The sequence below is a fragment of the Opisthocomus hoazin genome, chromosome 10 (genome assembly GCF_030867145.1).
Source record: "Opisthocomus hoazin isolate bOpiHoa1 chromosome 10, bOpiHoa1.hap1, whole genome shotgun sequence".
Lineage (NCBI taxonomy): Eukaryota > Metazoa > Chordata > Aves > Opisthocomiformes > Opisthocomidae > Opisthocomus > Opisthocomus hoazin.
Window position 1 is genome coordinate 15,043,206 of NC_134423.1, and position 24,863 is coordinate 15,068,068.

General features: G+C 37.9%; 1 protein-coding gene across 1 annotated transcript in view; it reads left to right on the top strand.

Moving 5' to 3' along the window:
- Nucleotides 1–24,030, top strand: part of TRPM1 (transient receptor potential cation channel subfamily M member 1) — a 98,678-nt gene extending 74,648 nt beyond the window's left edge. Inside the window, exons 14-28 of the mRNA XM_075431297.1 lie at nt 166–201; nt 890–1,030; nt 2,285–2,314; nt 4,773–5,062; nt 5,616–5,844; nt 7,347–7,469; nt 7,803–7,934; nt 9,952–10,080; nt 11,208–11,459; nt 12,140–12,332; nt 15,530–15,550; nt 17,117–17,261; nt 19,440–19,639; nt 20,801–20,933; nt 22,776–24,030. Of these exons, the coding sequence (XP_075287412.1) occupies nt 166–201; nt 890–1,030; nt 2,285–2,314; nt 4,773–5,062; nt 5,616–5,844; nt 7,347–7,469; nt 7,803–7,934; nt 9,952–10,080; nt 11,208–11,459; nt 12,140–12,332; nt 15,530–15,550; nt 17,117–17,261; nt 19,440–19,639; nt 20,801–20,933; nt 22,776–24,030 (3,309 nt within the window). The remainder of the gene's footprint in view (nt 1–165; nt 202–889; nt 1,031–2,284; nt 2,315–4,772; nt 5,063–5,615; nt 5,845–7,346; nt 7,470–7,802; nt 7,935–9,951; nt 10,081–11,207; nt 11,460–12,139; nt 12,333–15,529; nt 15,551–17,116; nt 17,262–19,439; nt 19,640–20,800; nt 20,934–22,775) is intronic.
- The last annotated feature ends 833 nt before the right edge of the window (nt 24,031–24,863 follow it).

Below are 24,863 nucleotides of genomic sequence, written 5' to 3' on the forward strand. Positions count from 1 at the left end.
GGAAATTACATAGTACTGGGTTAATGTATAATTCATATTGATCTGCTTCATAGTTTAACACTTTTCTCATTCAGTGTTTGTCTCTGAGTGTTACTAATGCTCTTCTGCGTTCTGCTTTCTGTCTGCCTCTCCTTTTCATTGTTCATTCATGGTTCACTGATTCAGCGGCAGTCCCGGGGATTCAGTTGGGTTAACATGGAGGTGATGTGTCTGCTTAGGATATAGTTCTTTCATCATAGCAATTGCTCCGTGGTGCTGTAGAATCAGTTATTGTTGTAGGATCTAGCTTGAACAATAAAGCACAGTTTTCAGCTCATGGTTCTAGCAGAGTCAATATCACTATCCAGTTTTCAAATGTAACAGTGGAGATTATAGTCTGCCTTTTTCTTTGATTGTAGTCTGCCTATTAATCTAAATCATGTTCTGCTTTGTAGTTTTAACTCTGTAGATAATATTATGATGAAATACAAGATTCGATAAAATGTAAAGTATGCCTGATATTCAACATGAAATTAAGTCATGCTTTTATAGTGGATTAGTGATAATCAGTACAAAGTTATTTAATTTCATCAATATAACCCTTGCAAATAATTCAGGCTTGTATGGACACTGACATATTTTATGAGTAAATCAAAACGAAAATTTGTCCTCAACTATAAATACTGACAACATCAAAACAAAAAAAATCTGGCCCCAAAAATTTTGATTAGGTGAATCAGTTATCATTAATTTTGTACAAATATTCAAAGACTGAAACCAGTGGCTGTAAACAATACCCATGTGCTAATTTAAACATGACGTGATATGTCTAGCCAGGCCATACAATAAATGTTATGTTTTCTTATCCTATGTCCTTATTTTGTTTTTGTTTTTTTTTAATTTTTGGTAGGGTAATCTTCCACCAGATTATCATATCAGCCTAATAGATATTGGTCTTGTACTTGAATATCTCATGGGTGGAGCTTATCGCTGCAACTATACTCGAAAAAGTTTTCGGACTCTTTATAATAATTTATTTGGACCAAAGAGGGTAAGAATTAGTTCATTCTGAATGTGGCCATTGTGCTGATGATAAAAAATAAGTAATACTCTGTTTCTTTGTCTTTGTGAAACACTACATGTTAAATTCTAAAGAAATGCTTCAAGACCAAAGTTGAAACTCTGGTAGTTAAGTTATATAAGGAACCTGTAAAGTATCTATGTTAAGGGATGGGAGGACCCAAAAGATGGTAAACACATTCATCTGGAGGTGAATTTCCTCCTGTTTCAGTAGTTTACAATCCAAGCATTCCTAACTATGGTGTTTCCATATCTACTTATTCCTACTTGAGCTGTAGCTTGATCTTTTAGCTCTCTTATAACTGTATTGGGCAAGCCAGGCCTATTGATCAAGTAATTATAACCAAAAGTAGCTTAACTTGGGTAAGAGAGTACAGTCTGAGTACAGGAAAGCTATGAACCTGTTACAGTAAGTCCTGTAAAGAACTGCTCTGAGCATACCCTACAGAACCCACTGCGATCTCAGTAAAGCATTTCATAGTCATGTACCAATTCTGAGAATATCAAGCATGGCACTTGCTCTTTTAAAAAGTTTGTTCCAAGCAAATAGAATAATTTTCTTCATTAGTTTATTTGTTTGGTTGGTTCAGCTTTGAAGGTGAAGTGAAGCTTCCTAGACTAATTACAGAAAGGCCCACACTAGAAAACACGCTAGGAAACTAGCTCCACAAATGGCCAGAAGGCCACTCAAAGCCCAAGCATTCTGTAGCTAGTATGTAGGATAATTATAGTGTAGTACTATCTGATGGAACAAACAAATAAACCTTTTACATAAAACGTAAAACAGATTTAAAAATGGAACAGAGGGATTTTTTCAATGAGAAATTGTGAGGGATTTGAAGATCTGTTGTATTTTTTACTGTTTCCTATGGGTATCTTTACCCTGTGTATGCTTAGAAGTGCTATTTTTTTCAAGCTTTTGTGACCATGTGGTGATTTTAATTCTCAAAACAGTGTATTATTGAATAATTCATTGAACTCTTCCATCTGAATCAAAATATTTCACTTGAGTGCAGGATGGAAAAGATTTCCTAACCCATTGCCTTCCTGCTAATACAATTAAAGGGGAGATTAAGTAATTGTACATTATTGGTACAATTATTTAGAATAGTATCTTTAATAATAAATACTGTACATTTATAAATGAAAATGTGGGTTTCCTTGGTATTGTTTGGTCTTTGAATCTTCCATCTAACTGATTTTCTTTTCTATTTTTAATATTCAGCCAAAAGCTCTTAAACTACTAGGGATGGAGGTAAGTTGGATTTATTGTAAAATACTCTTTCTATCAGAGCATTTATTGGTACAGTTCTGCTCTTGAATCTTAGCTTTTTCATTGTTATGTGGCTTAAAATAAATTTCAACTAGACAGGATCTTTCATTTTCCAAACAGCCTACCTATGAAATACTTCTGACATTTTTTTACGGGTAGAGTCTTGAGAGCTGCTTAAAGCTTTGCTCAATAGTCTTTAGGCAGTTTTTACTGCTACTATGTAATAACGTATTCCACGTTGGAACATACTGTAGATTTAATCATTCAGATGTGAGCATCAATGATATTGAAAACAGAATGTGATCTAGCAGTGCTACTTACCGTCAAGTCATCTTTAAGCATGAAGTAACAATTTATGTACAAATAATTTTTATTATAAAGAAAACATTTAACTGGAGTGAAAAAAAAAGGTGGTCTGACTTGTTAGATGCTGTCTTCCACTATAAAACATCCTTGCTATCCTGATGGCACCACACTTTGTAAATGATGAAGCTGATCCGGAATTTTGGGCGCAACCCCTGCCTCAATTACTTGTGTATCTGCAGAAATCTTGAATTTATCTGAATCAAGTCTGGGATAATGCCTAAAAACTCACTCTGTTTTGGAGGTAGTTGGCTTTGTTTCTGAAAAAAAGTATTAATATAGACCAGGAAAGCATTTACATTTCTCTATGAAGTATGCTTTTATTAATGCTGTGATAGTATTTGAGCCTAGTAGATGTACACGTTACTTGTGTTACATTTGGTGGGAACTATACCCAGACACAAAAGCCTCTGTTTTCCCAAGAAGATAAGCAGCTTTCTTCTCTGCAGAGAAAGTCCAGGTTATGTGTAATCTCTTTGATCAGCTTCCTATTTTCTAATGGCTCGAGGCCAAAAGCTCAGCCCTTCAAGGCTGTGGCCCTTTTTAATCAGCATTGATCACATGCACGTTGCTTAGTGGTTCTCCAACAGCACATTTTGATTTTCCTTGTTTCTTTCAGTGAGAAATGTTTTATGTGGCACAAACTGAAGTGTTCTCTCCACTTAACAGTGGGTGTAGCCCACTCCCTTCTTCCAAGAGAAGGAAAAGGTGAAAAGAAAAATTAACATTTCTTTTGCTGAAGTGGTCAATAAATTGGTGCAACTCCAGGTGTTTGGATTTTTTCATTTCCAGTGTTAGCAGCTCTAAACCAGGAAGTTTAGACTCCTTAGAACTTTGGTTTTGTTACTCATGATTTTGTTTTGATTTGATATTCCTAGTGTGGGGAGGACCTAATTTTTGGTCCTCTATGTGAGATTTTCTGTGCTGTGCTTCAGAGATGCTCAACACTTTCTTCACGTGCATGCAGTTAATGACCCTTGAATTTTCCTTAAGAGCCAGAGGTCACCACTTGCAGTTCTTAAAACTGCTGGAAGAGAAACGCATACTTAATGGTTGAGCTGAAGAGTCATCTTTGGAAACCTGGGGTGTGAGGCTGAACTCTGAGATTGGATTTAAGTTCATATTTCATCAAAAAATAGTGCTTTATGCTGAGCTTCCTTGAACAGGAACTAATTTTGTAGAATGGTAATTGCTTTTACTTGCAATCCATTTCTGAGATTGGAATCAAGGTCTACAATGATGATGAGCTCTGTCTACACTTATATATGCAATGTTCTTCCTACATTATTTAAACCCTAATTTTCCCAGTCATGGCTTTTCTCCCTTCAGGATCCTGCTTCATTGTCAGGACTTCCCTTCAGTTACTTCCATGTTGGTTCCTGTAGTAATGGCCTATCCTCCCTATCCCTTTAAGAAATGGGATACTTATACCTTCCGTTTGCACTGCATACATAAGAGGAGATTGCTTATTCAAAGGTGAAGACTCCCTTTAGTGTCTTGCTGTTCTTAAGGACACTTTCTGCCTGTCTTTTCCATTTGCATGTTACCACTCTCTCCACCTGCATGTCAGTCTGAAAACTGCTTTGATACCTGTAAATTGTGCGGCACTGTTCATCAGGAATAGATGCAGACATATTGAATGAGAAATTACAGTGGAATCTATTCATAGTGCATTCTGGTTTGTTAAAGCTCCATTGACACTGCAGTAGAATTAATTAAATATTAATTCAGTGCAAATCAACTTGTGCAATTACACATGCAGTAGAGATCTACTTACAACGCAGTGTAAAGTGATGCCTTCAGTACAATAGGCTTCTACTGTACTTATCCAAGATGGGTGACTTGTAATTAAGTGTGCGAGACAAATAAAATAATAAGCTGTGTATGCTAGCCCAGTGCATGCTCTGTCACATGTTCTTCATAGTTTTATCACTATTAGTATTCATTGTAGCAAACAGCAAAAACAAATTAGAACTTTAACTATTAATATGTCCTCTCAATGCTTGTTCTGTGCATGGTGCCATTGTCAGGTACTGTTAAAAATTGATGGGAACATTTTTTCTTCTTTTCTTCCCAGGATGATGAGCCTCTCACCAAAGGGAAGAAGAAGAAGAAGAAAAAGGAGGAAGAGGTTGATATTGATGTGGATGACCCAGAAGTCAGCCGCTTTCAGTATCCCTTTCATGAACTGATGGTATGGGCTGTGTTGATGAAACGTCAAAAGATGGCACTCTTCCTTTGGCAGCGAGGGGAGGAAACCATGGCCAAGGCACTTGTGGCCTGTAAACTCTACAAGTCTATGGCCCATGAGTCTTCTGAGAGTGAACTGGTGGATGACATCTCTCAAGATCTGGACAACAACTCAAAGTTAGTAGATGCAGAGCAGAGTATATGTCTACTTGATATAGGGGGTTGTCTGACTTGCTGAGAAGCTTTACTTTTGGTAAAGTACAATTGACTTCTAGAATGTAGGTTCACAGAACGCCATTTGGAGCATATTTATCAACAGTAAACAAGCCAAAATGTGGTTTCAGAATCTGAAGGCAACACTAGCAAGGAGAAGACTTGCATTTTTTTCTGACAGAATGCATCATTTCTTCAGCTTGTGTCTCTGTAAATCTAGCTAGCTTTATTTCACAAAGTTATTTTCAGGATTTACTCAAATAAATTAAGAGTTATCGGATGATACATCTACACTGGCCTTAAGATGTTATCAGTCTAAGCTAATTCTTTCTGGTCACTAAAAATTTGTTTGGAACTTTTGTAGACTGTCCCAAATCAAGCTTGAGGACTGAGTTGTTCTGGTCAAGGTACATGTGTATGGAAAACAGGACCCCCTGTGAACAGAATTAAAAGCCCATATGCAAGCAAACACTGATTTCTAAATCAAACTTCAGTGAACTTATCTTGCATTTTCCAGAGATTTTGGCCAGCTGGCTGTTGAACTCTTGGATCAGTCCTATAAGCATGATGAGCAGATTGCCATGAAACTACTGACCTATGAACTGAAAAACTGGAGTAATTCTACCTGCCTGAAATTGGCTGTGGCAGCTAAACACAGGGACTTCATTGCTCACACGTGCAGCCAGATGCTCTTAACAGATATGTGGATGGGGCGACTACGCATGCGGAAAAACCCAGGCCTTAAGGTATTTCTGTTCTGCAGTTGTTTTCAAAGATACAGTTTGTTGAATTTAATGCAACATTACACATAGTGTATGCATAGAACAAATTGGCTTACTAATCATAGATGTTTTAAGAACATACCTGTTCTAAAGCTAGTTTTTTTTTATTTCTGAATTCAGGATATCTAAGGAACATAACCTCATGACAAAGGAAAATATAAATTGGAAATAATATAATTGGAATCTGAGTGCAAAGTTGTGGCTTTCAATGAATGATGAGATCTGTTCATTGAAAACATACATCTTTGATTAAACATTAGTTGGATACATCAAAAAGATCTCCATTGGTGTCCATTCAATGGGAACAGAGAGAAAATGAACCAGATGCGGACACATCCTTCTTACATTGCTTAATATTGTACCAGAAGACACAAAGTTGAGACTCAGTGTTGAAAAGAGTGAAATCTGTGCAATTACATTGTGTCAAACTATGTGATTTTTATTCTCGTCTTCTGTGATTTGATCTCTCTTACTGAATTGTACATTTCCAGATTGTTTGATTTACAAAAAAATGAGTAATGTGAGGAGGCTGGCACAAAAGAGAAACATGAGTGAGCCAATGTTAAGGAAGCAGAGCAGCATTTGCTTGTGTGTGTTTTCATGTGAATATAATCCTTTCTTTGTTATATACCGTAGTTGCTGTCACCCGTATGGAGGCCCACTGTGATGGTGCCACCTTCAGTCTCACTTCCTTATTTCCTTAAATCCCCCATTACTGACAAAGTGCCATGCCTATCTTCCCAGGTCATACGCTCAAGCTTACTGACATACACATTGCAGTTTCTATGTTATGCTCAATTTATGTCCACTTTCCCATGGCTTCCTCTTAAACCTGTTTAAAATCTTCAGGCAAGTGTCCTGCCTTTCAGATTGCATTGTAGTGCTTTCTAAATTTGTTTATTGATTTCCTTCCTTTTCTTCAAAGGGTTAGTCAACTTGCTAATGTTCTGGTTTCATTACCTGCTTTCTTTTCTTTGCTCCTTTCCTGTACTTTGGCAACTCATGCTTGTGTTTCTGTATCTCAGCAATCTCATACAGTAAAAGAGCCCTCCTACTGCTATATGCAAAGCTTCTTTTACTTTTCACAAATTTTTTAACTTTTAGAACTAATTATAGTAGGTGACTAAAATAACTATAAACTCCAGTAACAAACCTGAAGCCCTATTCCAACCACAGCTGTGTCCATTTCTTGGAATTTCTCTGCACAGCTTTAATTCTGGAGCACAATTTCTTAACTGCAGTGTATTCACGGAGATGGGAAGCCTTCCAGGCCGCCATCTTTCCATACAAGACCTTATGGCCAATGCTTCATAAGTACTACATATTCATTTTTGTAGGTTTGGGGATAGCAGAGTATCTTGAATACTATAGAAAAGAAAATATTGTTTTGGGGATTTGCCTTGTTATGAAATTGATTAATGTAAACAAATATTGCCATCTGAGTTGAATTCTTTCTTGTTGTACAGGTTATAATGGGGATTCTCTTCCCTCCCACCATCCTTTTCCTAGAGTTTCGGAGTTATGATGATTATTCTTACCAGACATCACGGGAAAATGAAGAAGGCAGAGAAAAGGAGGAGGAAAATGTGGTCAGTAATGGAGATTACTAGGAAGTTCTAATATCTCAAGAGTGGTCAGTTTTCTAACTTCTCTGATTGTGCTATAGGTCACTCATGTTAAAATCTCAACTGCCTCTGTGGCCTAAAAAGTTTGGGAGTTTTGGGAGTGTATAGGCTGGATTCTCAAGGCATGTAAATTATCTGTGTAGTTGCACAGATTTACGGAATTTGTATTTTTGTATTTTTAAAAAGAGATCTGTTGCTCAGAGGAAGCATCATGTAGTTAACAGTTGGCTGGGGCTGTGCTTACGGGAAAGCTACTCTTTTTACTACTGTATGTTGATGAAAACTTTGGTCTTCCAGGATACAAATGTGGATACAGGCTCCCGAAAAGGAGATGAAGAGAATGGAAATAAAAAACAAAAAAGCCTTCCAATTGGAACAAAGATCTATGAATTCTATAATGCACCTATTGTCAAATTTTGGTTCTACACAGTAAGTCACAATGATTGAACTGATAGTGACAGTTTTTCTCACACTTGTGAAACTTAAAGGATTCCAACGTAAAAATAATAACCAATAAAGCAATACATAGTACTGACTTTCATGGAATCTGATGAGTAAAGCACTCTTTTTATTCAGAGAAAAACGCATAGACCGTGAAACAGAATGAATAACTGAAACTTATGCTGTCAGCCTCTAAAGCTCCCACACACTTTGAAGGAGGCTCTGTCTGGCTAATCACGTGCCAAAGTCAGTGCAAGCTCCGCAGTCCAGTCAATTAGTCCAAACTAGGCTAGATTCCCATGCTTTCTAAAGGCTCTGGCTCCTGTTCTGCATTGAAATACACTTTAGGACCCAAGAACTAACGCCATAGTATCGGCGCTTGCCTTTTGCTCCATTGTCAGTTAGCCTCAGATGAGTGCAACCTAGATGGAAGCACAGATCCCAGTCTGCTAAGACTTAATAGGTACTTTTCTGTTATTTAAATAATTAAAACCAAGCTAAACTAAGATATTTATTTCTGACAAGCATCTGATTTTCTCTGTAGTGCTTCAAGAATTATCTGTAGTGCTAAACTCTGTTTTAATAAAACAGAAAAAGTACTCATGCTACTGCTCATAAATTTTGTGTATGCCCTGTAAAAATGATACTGATTTCTCTTTTTATTCAAAGTTAGGACTTCCAATACCTAGTATGTCATGATATCATGTAGGTTTTTAGTTTTAGCACATCGTAATCACAAAACACTGTACCGATCCCTTTCTGCTGCCTATATTAATAATTTAAAACCAAAATTCCTATTTGATTTCAAAGAAAAGTATTCAACGTGGCTTCGCAGTGTAAAGAGCTTACATTTTAGTGGATTAAAAAAGCCCCAGGCACAAAGAGGTACTTTGGAATTGTTGGTTTGCTTCTTTCAACAAATGAGATAATGGATGATATGTTCCACAGCATCTGTCATTCCTTCAGCTGCTGGAGGCCTATGGCCTCTGACAGTGTGCATGGCAGCTACAGGAAGGGCATTGCAGCACACCTGCTTCCTTCAGAGAAGAAAATCTTTTTTCTTGTGCAAGTAAGATTCTTCAACACCTGAATCTGTCACACGTAGCCTCAATGTATGTGTTCATACATGTCCATATGAATGTCACAATTAGGGCGGGCTTTGCTTTGATGCATTATGCAGGACATTCAGCTAAGAGGATTTTACTGCCTTCTGTTTGGTGTTTCTTCTCTGACATGGTAATGCAGCCTTCTATGCTCTTACTGAATTTGGCTTCAGCAAGAAACTTGCTCCTGAGACTACAGGCTACTTAAAGTAACTGGAATACCTGCAAACCTACTGTTCATGCAGATGAGTTTAAGTAACAAATATAGGAAGAGGTGTTGTAGAGACCAATATATGAAGCCTGTGTGCCTCTGGCTTCACATAAAGAATATATTCTGCCTAGATGGTCTCAACCACATTATCACAGGGTGAAGAAAAGCAAGTGGCCTGTGTCGCTCTTTATTTCCCCTACCCCTCCAGGCAGGTGCCGCTCACAGCCCTGCCTCTCCGTTCTGCTTTAGATCTGTTTTGAGATGGGTAAGCATTTCGCATTGAATATCTCATTCTTCAGAAAACTCCATTTGGTCCCTGGAATATCTTTTAATTTATTACTACTTTGTTTCCCTTTGTTTTTTTCTGCAAAGCCATTGAATCCATTTTGGTTTCTTAACTCTGAACTTCCAAGATCTCTGAAGTTTTCAGTTTGGCCGGTCACCAAAGACCGCTGTGGGGCATGGAGACAGCAGCATCACCAGTCTGACATTTACACCAGTAGTTACAGAAAACTGAGTGGCAACTCTATGAACTTACACTAATAGTCCAGAACTTCCCAATGGAAATTAGTGGTGACTAATATTTTTTTTCTGTGGAAGTCATCTCAAATAATTGAACACTGCCTAATTGTGGAAGGATCCTGGGATCCATCATCCAAAGTTCATAATGATTTTTTTTTTTTTTTTTCAGATATCATACCTTGGTTACTTGATGCTATTTAATTATATCATCTTGGTGCGGATGGAACGGTGGCCATCAGTCCAGGAATGGATTGTCATCTCCTACATTGTGACATTGGCTTTAGAGAAAGTAAGAGAGGTAAACTCTGATCATACCAACATCTCGTAATCCTTAAAATGAAGCTCGGTCTTAGAGGTAATAATGGCATGGACTTGTGCAGAGGCTTGAGACCTCTACATGAGAGAGAATATTGTCATATCCTGAGTCCCAACATGCCCACCACTGGAGAGAGTTGCATTTATAACCCATTCCCATGCATTAAAACCTTCTCTTATTTGGCAAAAAGGTCAGGCAAAAAGGTCAGGCAAAAATGCCCTGAAGTCATTAGTCAAAATGAATGCTGTCATTCTTTTATGTGTATTTCCAAGGAAGGGCAAGGCCATAACCCATGAAGGAAATCTCAGTAGGTACTGTAATTTTATTACTAATGCAGTCCTTGCTGAGAACTGCAGGCAGAGAGGTGTTTTGGGGAATTAGGCCGGGAGTACTATCTGATCTCGTTACTTTTGTGTAACGCTTAATAAAGCCAAAATAGAAACAAAGATGAAAAGGGGGTCCAGAGGAGGGCCACTAAAATGACCAGAGGGCTGGAACAGCTCTGCTATGAAAAAGGTTGAGAGAGCTGAGGTTGTTCTGCCTGGAGAAGAGAAGGCTCTGGGGAGACCTTACTGCAGCCTTTCAGTACTTAAAGGGGGCTTAAGAAAGACAGAGACATTTTACCAAGGCCTATAGTGACAGGACAAGGGACAACTGTTTTAAACTGAAAGAAGGTAGGTTTTGACTGGACATAAGGAAGAAATATTTTATGAGGAGGGTGGTGAGAAACTGGAACAGATTGCCCAGAGAAGTTGTGGATGCCCCGTGCCTGTAAGTATTCAAGGTGAGGTTGAATGGGGCTTTGAGCAACCTGATCTAGTGAAAGATGTCTCTGCCTGTGGCAGGGTGGCTGGACTTAGATGATCTTTGTAGGTCTCTTCCAACACAATCCATTCACAATCCATTCTGTTTCTCTGAAATTTTGCCTGCTAGTAACTAAAAATACTGCAGCTTGACACAAATTTTGCTGGTAGTGGAGGGGGTCTCTGACACCTGTTGAATGTGACAAGATTGGTCTTTTTTCATGACCATTACTTCAAAAATGTAACTTGGAATTTTTCTTAATGATTTATTCGGGTTTTATTTGTTTGTTTGTTTTTTAATTTCAGATTCTGATGTCAGAGCCTGGCAAGCTGAGCCAAAAAGTGAAAGTTTGGCTCCAAGAGTACTGGAATATTACTGACCTGGTGGCTATTTCAGTATTTATGATAGGAGCAATTCTTCGCCTACAGAACCAGCCTTACATGGGTTATGGAAGAGTGATTTACTGTGTAGATATCATTTTCTGGTACATTAGAGTACTAGATATCTTTGGTGTGAACAAATATCTGGGACCTTACGTCATGATGATTGGAAAGATGGTTAGTGCCTAAATTGCTGTAAATTATGTATTTCAGAACTTCATGGGAAACTAAATACAGTTCTGATTTTAAAAAGGGCTGTTCCATCTGAGCAGGACTGAATAAAGGCTGTGAAAAAGTTGCCATGTGAATTTCACATATGCACAAGATGCAATGCTCTTGGTATTGCTTGATTCAAGAGGGAATCTTTTTTCTTTTCTTTTGTTTTTTAAATCAGCCTGTGGAAACTTGTTAACTTTGCCTGCCTTCTGCCTCCCACAGCCATAGCAATAACAGATTGCTGATACACTGGGATCATCCACAAAACCATCAGCTGTGGAGATGAAAAGATACAGCAATGATTATATCGCCTCTTTGTAAGCCCAGAAGAGGTCTGTGCTCAAAGCACAGCATAGTGCATTTGATGCAAAAGAGAATAGGGTTAGCAAAGATTTTAGCATTTTAAATCTTTTTCAATATAAATCTAATATTCCTTTAAATGACTGGTTTTACTGCATTTTTATGTATGCTTAATTCATGAGCAGTAGTTAAAGTCAAAGAATAATATCACGAAAATTATCCGGGGGAATGCGTTTGTTCTCTTGCTACTTTCTTGCTTAATGCATGCTGGCAAACAGACATGCTGGTGCTACAGTACTACTTGGTGATGATAAGAGGCTCTGTATGGTCTCTCCATGCAGATGATTGACATGCTGTACTTTGTGGTCATCATGCTTGTGGTTCTGATGAGTTTTGGAGTAGCCCGCCAAGCTATCCTGCACCCAGATGAGGAACCTTCTTGGAGACTAGCTCGCAACATCTTCTATATGCCCTACTGGATGATCTATGGAGAGGTGTTTGCAGACCAGATAGACCGTAAGAGTAGAATTCATAGTAAGAGTCTGTTTCCTGTTTCTGAGGCAGATGATCAGATCCAAATTAATGATTGTTTTTAATTTGGAAATAGTGTTTTGTCTTTATGATTATATTGTTGTTGTTGTTTTCTTGTGACAGAAACAAGAGACTGAACAATTTTCTGTCCCCACCTGCATGTCCTGTATCTCAGTTTATATTCAAATTCAGTTAATGCTGAGAATGATATAGTCTGGAATACTCTCCTATCCAAGAGCACAACAGTATTAAGTGTTCTGTTTACTTCCAGGGATGAACAGAGTTCATTCTGAAACGGTTTTTTGAACCAATATGTTACTAATAGTCAGTTCCAACAGAAGAAGAAAAAAATAAATACCTTACACAGGAGATGAAAATACATACATCCTTTCATCTCCAACTCGTAGCACAGGCAGTGAGCTAATACAACGTTTCCATTTCATGAGTCACTCTTGTTCTTCTTTCCTACACCTGAGAAAAAAAAAAACAAAACAAAAAAGGAAAACTCTGCTTGATTAGCTTTGGGTGTGGAAATGCCTTTCTTACATAAAACCTGCACAGTTTAAAAAAATAACTGTCGGTATTTGAGGAAATGGAAACTGTCACGTTGCTGCTAGTTCTGTGTTAATACTTGAAATTTATACAGTAATTCAAACATGCAGCTGGCCTCCTCTGGTGTGTATCATATGGTTTGCACTTTATCTGAAATAATATAAAGTGCCATTTCAGCATTGTGTATGTGTTATTTCAGCCATCTGTGTATATTAACAAGTAGTAAAGTGGAAGGCTGAAGAAACTGTGAGGTCTAAGTTCAGTCAAAAACCATAAAGATCCATCATCATGAGAAACCTTTCCATACCAAATGTCATTAAAGTGTACTTTAATTGCTTAGAAAGGAATAAAATGTCATTAGTCTGTTTATGAAAAATATACACAGTTGCAAAGATAGTATCATCTTCTTTTTCCTTCCAAATGCTTGTCTCATTAATGTAACTTACAATACAGTAAATTACTCTTGACAAATAAAAGGTCAAGCCAGTCATTTTTTGTCTGATGTTATTTTACAATTTTATTAAAATATTACAAATATTACAATTTTAGTGCACATGTGAGCCACGATAAGCTCAGGATCTCTCAAGCGGGTTAATTCTCCCATGGGGAGGAATAGACTGTAACAGGGTATCGCTTACCTTTGTAGCTTATAATGTGAATTCAAATCCTACTTCACTTTGAACAATGAATATTTGCCAATGTAGACAATCTGATTTCTTTATAAATCAAAACTCACACCTTACCAATAATACTGATCTCTTTAGTGTAACTGGTGTCCCAGACTTCTCTCATACTTCCTATTGTTTCTCAGTTATATGCTCAGGATCCTTTGAATTAGAAATCTTTCTTGAGCAGTGCAAAAGATTTTGGGAAAAACACTTTGGGCTTTCCAGTTACACAAGTTCAGTCCAGCTACTCGCCCCACTAACCACAGCTTTGCTGTGTCAGCAGCTTAAACATAAGCTAACTTGGAAATGTGTGGCTTTGTTGTCATTTTCATGTTGAAATAAAAGTGGCTACACAAGGCGTTCTATGGGTATAACTCAATTGCATTGAAATTATTCTGTAAATTTCTTGTGTCTAGAAGCCTACAGACTGACTTCTGAAGATCTTTTTGCTTTCAATAAGAAATTTTCATTCTGATCTTTCCATGGTTCTCTGTAAACACACCACAAAAGCAACCTCAGAAGTCATGGGGGAGTGATTGCTATGGGAAGTCTAACCTGACTCTGTGTCAGGTGCTTATGGGTAGTCTTGTGAAGGTCTATGAGCATAAAAAATTTATGGAAAAAGTATTATATCACATTTTCCATCTGAAAGAAGGTAGTCGGACTTTTGTCAATAGCTTCACGAAGGGTAGGATGTCACCTAAATATGAAGATCACAAATCACGGAATTGCTAAGGTTGGAAGGCACCTTTGGTAATCATCTAGTTGAACTTCGCTGCTCAAAGCAGGGTAAATTAGAGCAGATTGCTCAGGGACTGTCCCGTCAGGTTTTTAATATCTTGAAGGATGAAGACTGTGCAACCCCTCTGGACAACCTGGTTTAAATGGAATTTCTCATATTTCTATCTTTTCCCACTGCTTCTTGTCCTTTCACTGGATACCACTGAGAAGAGTCTGGCTCTATTTTCTTTATTCCCACCCACCATCAGGTATTTATAACATTGGTAAGATCTCCCCTGACCGTTCTCTTCAGACTAAATCATCCCAGCTTTCTCAGCCTTGCCTCATTTGTCAGATTCTTCAATCACCTGAATAATCTTTGTGGCCGTTTACTGGAGTCTTTCTGGTATGTCCATGTCTGATTTCTATCGGGGAGGCCAGAAACAGACACACAAGTCCAGATGTGGTTTCACCAGAGCTGAGCAGAGGTCAATAATTGCCTCCCTTAACGTGCTGGTAACGCTCCTCCTAACGCAATCCAGGATGCTCTTGTCTGTTGAAAAGATGTCCATGAGCAAGGAGTTAGCGGCATCTAGTACTCAACAGCAACATATTCTTAAACAACAGAGAAGCCTGGCTGAGTTTCTTTCATTAGTGTGATTTTTCTTACAATCACCATTTGGGGGTTGGCAAGCAAGTATCCATACTGGTAGTCAAAATGGGCGTTAATGATATTGTACACTGCATGACTATTAACGGAAACATAGCTATTCAACAGAAACAGCCAGCAGACTCAAAGCCAGCATGGTTCTTACAAAAAAAAAAAAAGAAAAAGAAGAGGAGGAAAAAACGAGGAAGTGTTTCCATAATAGCTAAAAATTATTTTGTATGATAATTTTGAGTTGTGTTCGTCGTGACCCCTGGTTTTGTTTAGTTGCCTGAAATATTGTGTATATTTAAATGATCATCTGCCAGAAGCATTTTGTGATTTATTATTAATATCATTAATTCACTGGCATATGTAACATTTGGGGAAAACAACATGAAAAGGAAATTGCAGAATGCAATGCATTTTTAATAAAGACATTGTTTCCAAGCATGTCTCTACTGTTCTGACATTTGAGTTGCTTATCTTTTCTTGGTGGCAAAAGTGTATTTTCAATCATCTTTTTTGGCTTTTTTTTCCTATACTATTCTGTTGTTTTCTTTCTTTCTCTCCCTGCCTCCTTTTCTATTTCGTTCCTTTGGAATGCTGTGCAGTCTATGCCATGGAAATTAATCGTAAGTCTCTGTGGAGAGCTGATTATCTCATTTCATTTAATATGTTCATTAATCTTTTACTTCACTAGATACTGACATTTTAATTATAGGGCTCATCCAATATTCAGGTGTGAATCTTGTTTTTGTACTGTAATAGTTTCATTTGAAAAGAAGCAGAGGAAAAATATTTTGTTTTAATTTGGATTGCAGATCTGATGTTTTAATTGAGCTTATGTGATTGCTATGACTTATTTCTAGTACGTTGACATTAACATAATCCTTTATTTTCCTATTAAAATTTTCTTATGATCAACAGGAAAAATGTAGATCTGATGTTTGAAAAGCAGGTAAAATATATTTTATTAATCATAGTCTAAATATCTCTTTCAGTCCACAGTAAGTAAGATTAGTCTGTTTTCAAATGATTCAAAGAATTTTTCAGGTGAGGTTGAAGCATTGGGTCTTTTGCAAAATGTTTAACAAAATGGTTTGTCTATTCACATAAACTAAATATGTAATGAACTCATTGTCAGACTTGGTATTTACTAAGATTTCAGCTAAATAAGCTGTGGTTGATAAACACTTTACCTGCACCTAAATGGTCCCAAAAGTTAGCTTTGTATTTCAAATCAGATACGCTGGCACTGCACTTAAATACAGAAAAAGCTTGCTGCATTTACAGAGCTCCAAGACGGCTCTTACCCCAAGACAGCCTATGTATTCTTAGGATTACTTCAGGCAATTATTTTTATTAGTTTGATCAATAGCCTCAATTTTTGTTGCATTCTCACAAGCCTATTTTGCTGTTATTACGTAATTTTCATTTCATAATTTTGTTTGGTTTAAAATTTTATCTAAAATTTAGAATTATTGTGAAAAATAAGGGAAACAGAAATTGGCCCGAAAGTGGCGGCAGGGCCACCCCCTGGTAACACTAACAGCCCTGGACAGGACAAGTAATAGTCTAGGGTCCATCTAGGGAGTCCAGTTAGGGCCAGAGACAGAAGAAGGGTGCATCCAGGGGATAAACACAGGTCCAAAGTCCATCCAGGAGCTCAGGCAGAGACAGGTATGCATAGCGGGTGTGGGTGTAGGTGTAGACCCTAGGGGAAGCTGGTCAAGATCAGTAAGGCCTCTTCAGTACACTCAGGGCCCCAATAAAGGTTTAATTTATGCTCAGCCATCTAGGCCCACTAGGTAAATCCTTTTGTAGCTTTGGCAAGCTATGCACACAAGTTTGGTTGGAGAATTTTTTTTAACTCCATTATTGATATGTGTGTATGCACATGAAGATCTTGTCCTAGACTATTACTATGAGAAAAAGAAAATCCATATGAATTTGAAGAGAAAGCCACACTCTAAACTTGGAGCTGCCTCTCTGTTCACAGTTATGGGAAATTATTTTTGTATGCTGTAGTTAGAAGCAGAATTTGAAGTAGAAATTATACATACTTGCTACTGGAAATAAACTGACAGAATTTGTTTAGCTTGGCAAATTTTATGTATATGTCATCATTAAATAAGTGTGAATGGTGTTTTTAAGTATCGGGCAATTTGTGAAAAATACCTTTCCTGGTTTTTTTTCAGCTCCTTGTGGGGACAATCTTTACGATGACGATGGTAAACGCCTCCCTCCATGTATACCAGGGGCATGGCTCACTCCTGCTATTATGGCCTGTTACCTCTTGGTAGCAAATATCCTGTTGGTAAACCTGCTGATTGCTGTCTTCAAGTATGTAAACGATCGTGCACTGTCTTTAATTTCTTACTGCTGAGATAAAGTTTCTGTGAGAGCCCATCAACTGATTTTGCAAGGGTTTGCATTCGCACTCAGAATCTAATTACTCTATAAACATGACTGGCAAATACTTGGAATAGTGTGTACACTGGGAAAGAGTGGAGGAAATGTTGCTTTGAATTTGCCAGCAGTTGCAGTAATGCGTATGAAAGAATCTGGCTGCTTCCAATTACCATTTAGTGGGCAGTGACAGGCCTCAAGATTGCTCTGGAAAGATGAAAAATGAATCCATGAAACCTGCTACATACGTGGTGGAAGCCCACGTAACCGCTAGCGAACATGATTCTGCGAGAGAACTGCAGAATGAAAATCTGAGCATAAAAGCAGGAGGCATTTCCACTATCACTACATCATCTGGCTTCTTTTTCTTTTTCTTCTTCTTTTGCTTTTCACTTAGAAAAAGAAATTAGAGCCTTGCAGAGTTCTTATACAACCCAGAAAAGGAGGGGTTTTTTTGTTGCCTTGAACCAAGAGAAAGGATGGCTATGTGTTGCCAAGATCTGTGGCCAGTCCAAGCAATGTGCACTATGCACATTCTTAATGTTATTCCACAAATCTCTGTGTAGACGTCTCTGGAGTAAAACTAAATAAATTTCTGCTGCTTCTGCTGCTTGTTATTTCTACCCACAGTTATGTTGCATGCTTTTCCTGTCATGACCTACGTATTCAAAAAAAAAAACAACCCAAAAAAAAAGAATTTAAATATCTACTTGCTAGTAAGACTTTCCAAATGCACCATCTGAGAAAAGCAGGTGATCCATTTTTGATGCCCACAAACACATAGTATTGGGTTGGCACAGGTAGCTGGTGTCACAACCACAATAGTTCATCGTGTGCCCAGAAATCTACAGCTCACAAACCCTGCCTTTGATTTGGTGTATGTAGCTTAAAAGGTCATGAATTTTAAAGTGCTCAAATGCCAGTCACATCACTAGGGAGAAGGGGGAGAATCTTACAATGGTAGCTATTATTGGCTGAAAGACCAAGGAATCAGCAGTTTGGGAAGTAGGTCATGCTGTTAACTCCTGCTATCCCAGCATGGCTGCAAGGGGGTGAGATCTAGCTGGGGGATTCCTGCTATGCAGCAGACACAGAATGAAGGCTGATTGTCATTTATCGTTGGTAGATAACCTCATATATACTTCGCCAAAAGAAACCAAAAGCTATGTGTACGCAAGAATTCTCTGTTTTCAAAGAGATGTTTTAACTGGTTTTGTGAATGTAGATATTCCAAAGCACAGAAGGTCAGAAAAAAGTGGACAGAAAATAAAAAAATGGAAGGGCCAATATCATCATCACAGAAGTGGAGTGAGCTGTCTAAGCACACTTTAAAATAGCTTGAAAAGCTTTATCTAGGACAGAACATCAAGTCTGCTTTCTCTTAGTTGGTATTTCAAAACCTTGACTACTGTTATCTTTGGATTGAATACTATCACTTATACTCCATATACACTGAATTACAATATCAGGCATCTTTATAACACACCTTATTTTGGTGTAGAAATGATGAGGCCATGGCTCCCAAGAACAAATTCCTCTACAAGACTATGCACCATGTTTTTGAGTCAGATGTTTGAGTGAATAGTTTGAATTTAGGACATTTTGTGAAAACTTGAAAAGTCTTCTATGTAGGTCAAGCTGATTAGCATATTAAAGGCAAACTATGTGAAGCTTCTGGGTTTAGAGTACAAAATACCTTTCATGGATTTAATACTTTGTGTAATATCAAATACTGGCATGTGTTAAAAAAAAATACTTTATAACCAAGCCCCAAAACACCAATTATGTGATTCATAAAATGTGCAAGTTTCTTTTCACTAACACTTAAAGGACTTTATACAGTGGGAGCGAATAGTCTAAGAGGAAGACTGTTCTGAGTGATGAATAACAGATGCAGAGCATCTGCTTTGCTACACTCAAAAGGAGTAGTGAAATCATGAGTTCAGGTTAATCATCAGTTCACCAAGTTCAGCAGCACCAACAAAGATCTGAACCAAGCAAGTCATGTAGCCTCATGTTGTTATTCACCTGCTACTTTTTTCAACATAGTACTTGCTCAATGATAAGTAAACTTAGGGGCCTAATAGAAGCTGTACCTATGTTCCCTTTCAGCAATACCTTCTTTGAGGTAAAATCAATATCCAACCAAGTCTGGAAGTTCCAGAGGTATCAGCTGATCATGACGTTCCATGATAGACCTGTCCTCCCACCACCTATGATTATCTTCAGCCACATCTACATAATCATCAAGCGAATCTGCTGTCGCTGCAAGAAGGGTGAAGGAGACCAGGATGAGCGTGACAGGGGACTGAGTATGCAAGAAATCTTCTCTAAATTGAGCCCTTTGCACCATATTAGCAGAAAGCAGCAGTCTTTCCAGTGCTGAACTATTTTGTTCACGTTGACAGTCAAGTGTATTTGCAGAAGACAGTATGGGACAAAATTTATATCAAGTTAACAGCTCTTGAGCTCCTTGGGCTCCTGAGAATACACAATGCTGTGATGCTAATGAAGATGTTCTTTAACACGCTTTCTTAAAACAGTGAGATGGCATCTGCTTAATCCAGTTTTTCCAAGTTCTAGTGAAGTCCATATGTTGTGAAGGGCAAATAGGAAATTGAGAGGAAGGGATCACAGTTTCAAGTGTCATCTGTAGCGTCAGCTCTGTGATTGTGAGCAATCTGTGTCTGAGAGTATCCCTAATTTCATTTCTCCATGTTAGAGATTTATCTGTCATTTCACAGGGAAACTCCGAGGATTCTTCTCCTAACATATGTTGTAATTGTTGATTATTATTTTCATTATATGCCTCATTGAAATAATCAGATGCTTACAATTATCCCTGTATTTCTACATTTCACAGAAAACATATTTTGTAACTAATTGTATTTCTGCATAATATGCTTCTCAGTTGAAAAAAAGGGAAAAAAGTAAATGTAACACTCCCTCCAAATACAGAGACAAATTCAAATAAAGGATGAGATGTTCTGAACACTTTATATTTCCCTTGGATTTTCCTTACATGATTATATATTTTTGCAACTCTTATCCAAAGAATGTCTGGGAAACAATCTGTTATATGTTGCCTATAATTGGCGTCCTTTTACGAACAACATTTGAATGAACGAGCAGTCAAACTGGCAGAGATTACCTTAGTCTTTATCCTGTGAAATCTAGTCAGTTTGTTCAATGTGTAGCATTGCTGTAAAAAAGTGCAGAGGTCATTGAGAAAATATAGCCCTCAGTGGATGGTCATAAAAGCAGATGATGGTCATAATGCATTACATTGCCTTCATGGCTGTGGCTGTATTTGGCTAAGCACTCATTCCCTACTTACAAAATCATCTGTTCATTTACTGCAGGAGTAGAATATGCAGTATCTGTTTGTCCAAAATAATCTGCTAAAGTGGATTTAAATTGACTGCCAGAAGTTCAGAAAAAGTAAACTTATATTTTGTTCTTCTGTTTTGCAGAGTTATTTCTGAATGATGAAGAGCTAAAAAAACTGTACGAGTTTGAAGAGCAGTGTGTAGAAGAATACTTCCAGGAAAAAGAGGATGAGCAGCAATCATCTAATGATGAACGCATCAGAGTTACTTCTGAAAGGTACCTAGCGTAAGAAAAAACCATACCACTTATCTAGAACAATATTTGATTTTTTGTGTCTTCATTATAAAGTTGAGTTAAAGTACAAAAGATTTAGATCTTAAAGAACACCATTACCAGTTCAGAAGCTGATCTGAATCTTGAGTAAATATCTGTGCATCTCTCACAAGAGCTTTTGCTGTTCCTACTGGTATGTCACTAAGGCTGCTGGTGCCGGGAGGGTTGGTATAAGAACATTTTTGTTCCTGGTGAATTTTTTCCCTCTCATCCATCTGGATCACAGTTATGCTTTCTATCCGTTTGAGCAAATTACTACTTGTTGAGCTTCCAACAGCTCATCCAACCATGACAAACATGTTGGAGCTTAATGACAAAAGCACTGTGGATCTTCCCGTGGACCTATGGTTTGCACCAGGGTCCGGCACTCAAAACTACTGAATTTTAATCTCTGCCACAGATTCTCTTGGAAGCTTTGAACGAGGCATTTGGCTTTTCAGTATGAACTTCCCCATTTAAAAGACAGGGAACATTAACATGTAAATTATTAAACTATTCTGAGGACTAGGTAACGTTTGCATATTGCTGTGTAAGCATACAGTGATAATGGCAGTGGCACTTTTTTACCAGGTCACTTGGCAGGGCTGTTCCCAAAGGCTCTGCCTATTCTGTTAGTAGTCCTAAGTAAATCAAAGGATGGGGTCTTTTGTCCCTTCCTTGAAATGATGGAAAATTCTGCCTGTAATGAAAATGATACACAGTTTAAACACCCTTTCACCTTAATTTACCTCACAATATTTTGATGATGAACTACTCCATATATCTATATTGATATATCTTCCTTTTAATGTTTTTTAAGTAGCTCTATAAGCCATATTATTCTTCAACAGATAAAAATCTTTCTCTTGAAGGGAGACCCTTCACATCTTGCATTATTGTATGTGAAGTTTGAGAATACATGAGTAAATGAAATTTGCTACATGTATTCGAGCAGTTTCTATCGCGCTATTTATGCATGACAATTTGTCAAAATCCTAAGCATTGTGGCAGAGAATAAAGCAGGGCTGGTAAGCCTCACTGATTCACTATGGTCTATGGCCACAAAGCAGATTTGCTTATTTTTCATGGCTTCTTGCTCCAGATGCTTCATCATCTTTTGTGTACAAGAGCAAAAGAATGTTAATCTAATTCCCACAGTTCATTTACTAGTGTATGATCTCTAAGTCACATTCCAATACATTACTTCTATATATATTCTTCTGGTACCATCACTTTATGATATAAATGATAAAAGAAAATGAGGAAAAGTGTTATTTTAATTGAACTAGACAATAATTCCACTCCCTTCAGCTGATACATAATTGAAGGTATTTCAAGAGCTACAGTAATCCCATACACACCAGCATATGTTCTCTCTCACACAGCTACAAAACCTGTTTTACAACACACCTTGATGCTATTTTAAGTCGACCTGTGAACATGTCATTAGAAAGTATTTTTCATACAATTAATTCACGCTTCATAGTGAAGGAGGACAACTGAATGTGAAGTGGGTGGCACACTCAGAAATGTTAATAGTAGGCTGCCCCTAAGGGCCGCAGCTCTTGTACTCTCCTGGCATGTAAATAAGGGCAAAGTTCAAATAGCCCTTTAATACTGTGTATGGAAAGCAGAGATAACAAGAAAATGCACGTGCTTTTGATGCTACACATAGGAAAAAAGAATGATGCATGATATGTAGCACAAAATTCTGCCTTCTGAAGAAATCAGTAGCTGGGTGCCTATAACGGGTTACTGCACCATTCCACAACTTCTGTTCTATGCTTCCTCTTTTATACCCAACAGAGTTGAAAATATGTCTATGAGGCTAGAAGAAGTGAATGAAAGAGAACATTTTATGAAAGCTTCTCTTCAAACAGTTGACCTTCGACTCTCTCAATTGGAAGATTTATCTGGTCGGATGGTGAATGCTCTTGAGAAGCTGGCAGGTGTTGACAAATCTGAGCTGACATATACACGTTCACAGGCTTCATCTGAGTGTGATGCTGCATATCTCCTAAGGCAAAGCAGTGTTAACAGCTCTGATGGCTACAGCATGTACAGATACCATGTCGGTGGCGATGAGTTAACGTATGATGACAGTACCACTCCTATGTCACCAGCCACGGGATTGCGGAAAAAAGCCCATTCTATTGGTACCAAAGAAGATGGAGCAGACCCAAGGATGCTGGTTCCAGGGCACCACACCAGTCTCTGTTATACCTCTAGTGCAAATGCAGTCACCACAGCAGATTACAGTAAATCTACACTGGAAATTGCACAGAATGTTTCCAGACCCCATTCTGGTTCAGGTGGTTTTGGGGATGAAAAGAGTGATGGAATGGTTCCTCAAAGTATAAATCAGATGGATGCTGTTACAAACAAACAGTCAGTACCAAGATCAGATTTTCCGAACACTCAGTTAAAAGTAGAACGTACCAAGTTAGAAGCAACCATCTCTTATCCCTTGGACAAAGCTAAAGCAATGCGCTATTTTCCTCCTGAAACATTCAGTGCTTGTCAAACCACTATGATGAAGTCAAGGAGCTTTATATTTGCACAGGGTGGGAAGCTGGTTGGAGGAGTTAACAACTGGACCACAGAGTATAGTACCATCATGGATCAGGTGTGTCCTTCTACAATTGAACAATGGGCCACAGAGTGGAAATATGAAGTTGAGCAGCAACTTTCTCAAGAACGTCCTCCAGAATACCCTGGTTTTATCTCTGAAGCAGAAAGGCAAGCAGAGCAGAAACAGTTACAGACGGACACAGATGACAGTGATGTTGGTGAAGCAGGTATGAGTGCCTCTTACACCTCTATGCCTGCCACTGTGAAGGCTGAGAATTTACTGTCAGTAAAGCCGGAAAGAACTTCTGGGTTCCCATCAGTACGGTCAAAGAGTTTGCACAGCCATTCTCGGAAAGCCAAGTCTGTAAAGGACAAATTAAATAGACCAGGACATGCCAGCAGCGTAACTAATTTGGTGGTAGCATTTGGCAGTGCAACAGAAGAACAGAAAGCTAGGCAAGAAAATGCATCTACAGAAACTGAATGTTAAAGTGGCTTATGGCCTCTGTTTTATCAACAGTCAAGAAAGCAGCATAACTAATTGAACAAATTATGTATTTTTAAATTAATTTCTAAGGAATAATTTTGCATATATTTGTTTATTTTAATTTTAAACTTAAAAGATAATTGTTCTGTTCTTAAATAAATGCTTGCTGGGTCAGGTGAAAGGGAGATATTCTCTCAGGGGCAGATAAAAAGTAGGCACAGTCCACAGATGCCAACAATATAGATCTTTCTTTGTTGCATTTCAACCTCCCTCATAAGCTTATTTACTGACAAGCTCTTTATAAAAGCTTTTGAAAGAAGGACAATATGATCATGTAATAATTTAGAAAATGTTTTTTCTTATTTTTTATGAGAAGACTTCTCAGACTCAACAACTTTTAACCAGCCTTAGTTTTTATCCTTGCTTATGCAGCTGGTTTCTTTGTGGTCATTGTGTTTTTCATATCAAACCAAAATTGTTGGAGGCAAGGAGAAATTACGCAGTCCCTTCTTTCACTTCTGATTTCATGCATGCTTCTTAGCCTCTCTTTCAGAAAGGCACAACATATGCATTGATGGCATCAGCTTTTTATTGTTTGTTTTATATTTTCATACTCCATCCATACCTATACCTTGAAGTACTGTTACCATACTGAATGATCATGGTAACTGCACAGACATTTCTGAAAGTTCAGTCATCATTTACTATGGATTTTTTTTTAGCTTGGTCTTTTTAGCAGGTTTACTGGTTTCACTGTTGTCAGAACAGTGTTGACGTTTTGCTTTTCATGTGGGCTTCTCTTTTATTAAACTTTAGGGAACTTGACATTTTGTAAA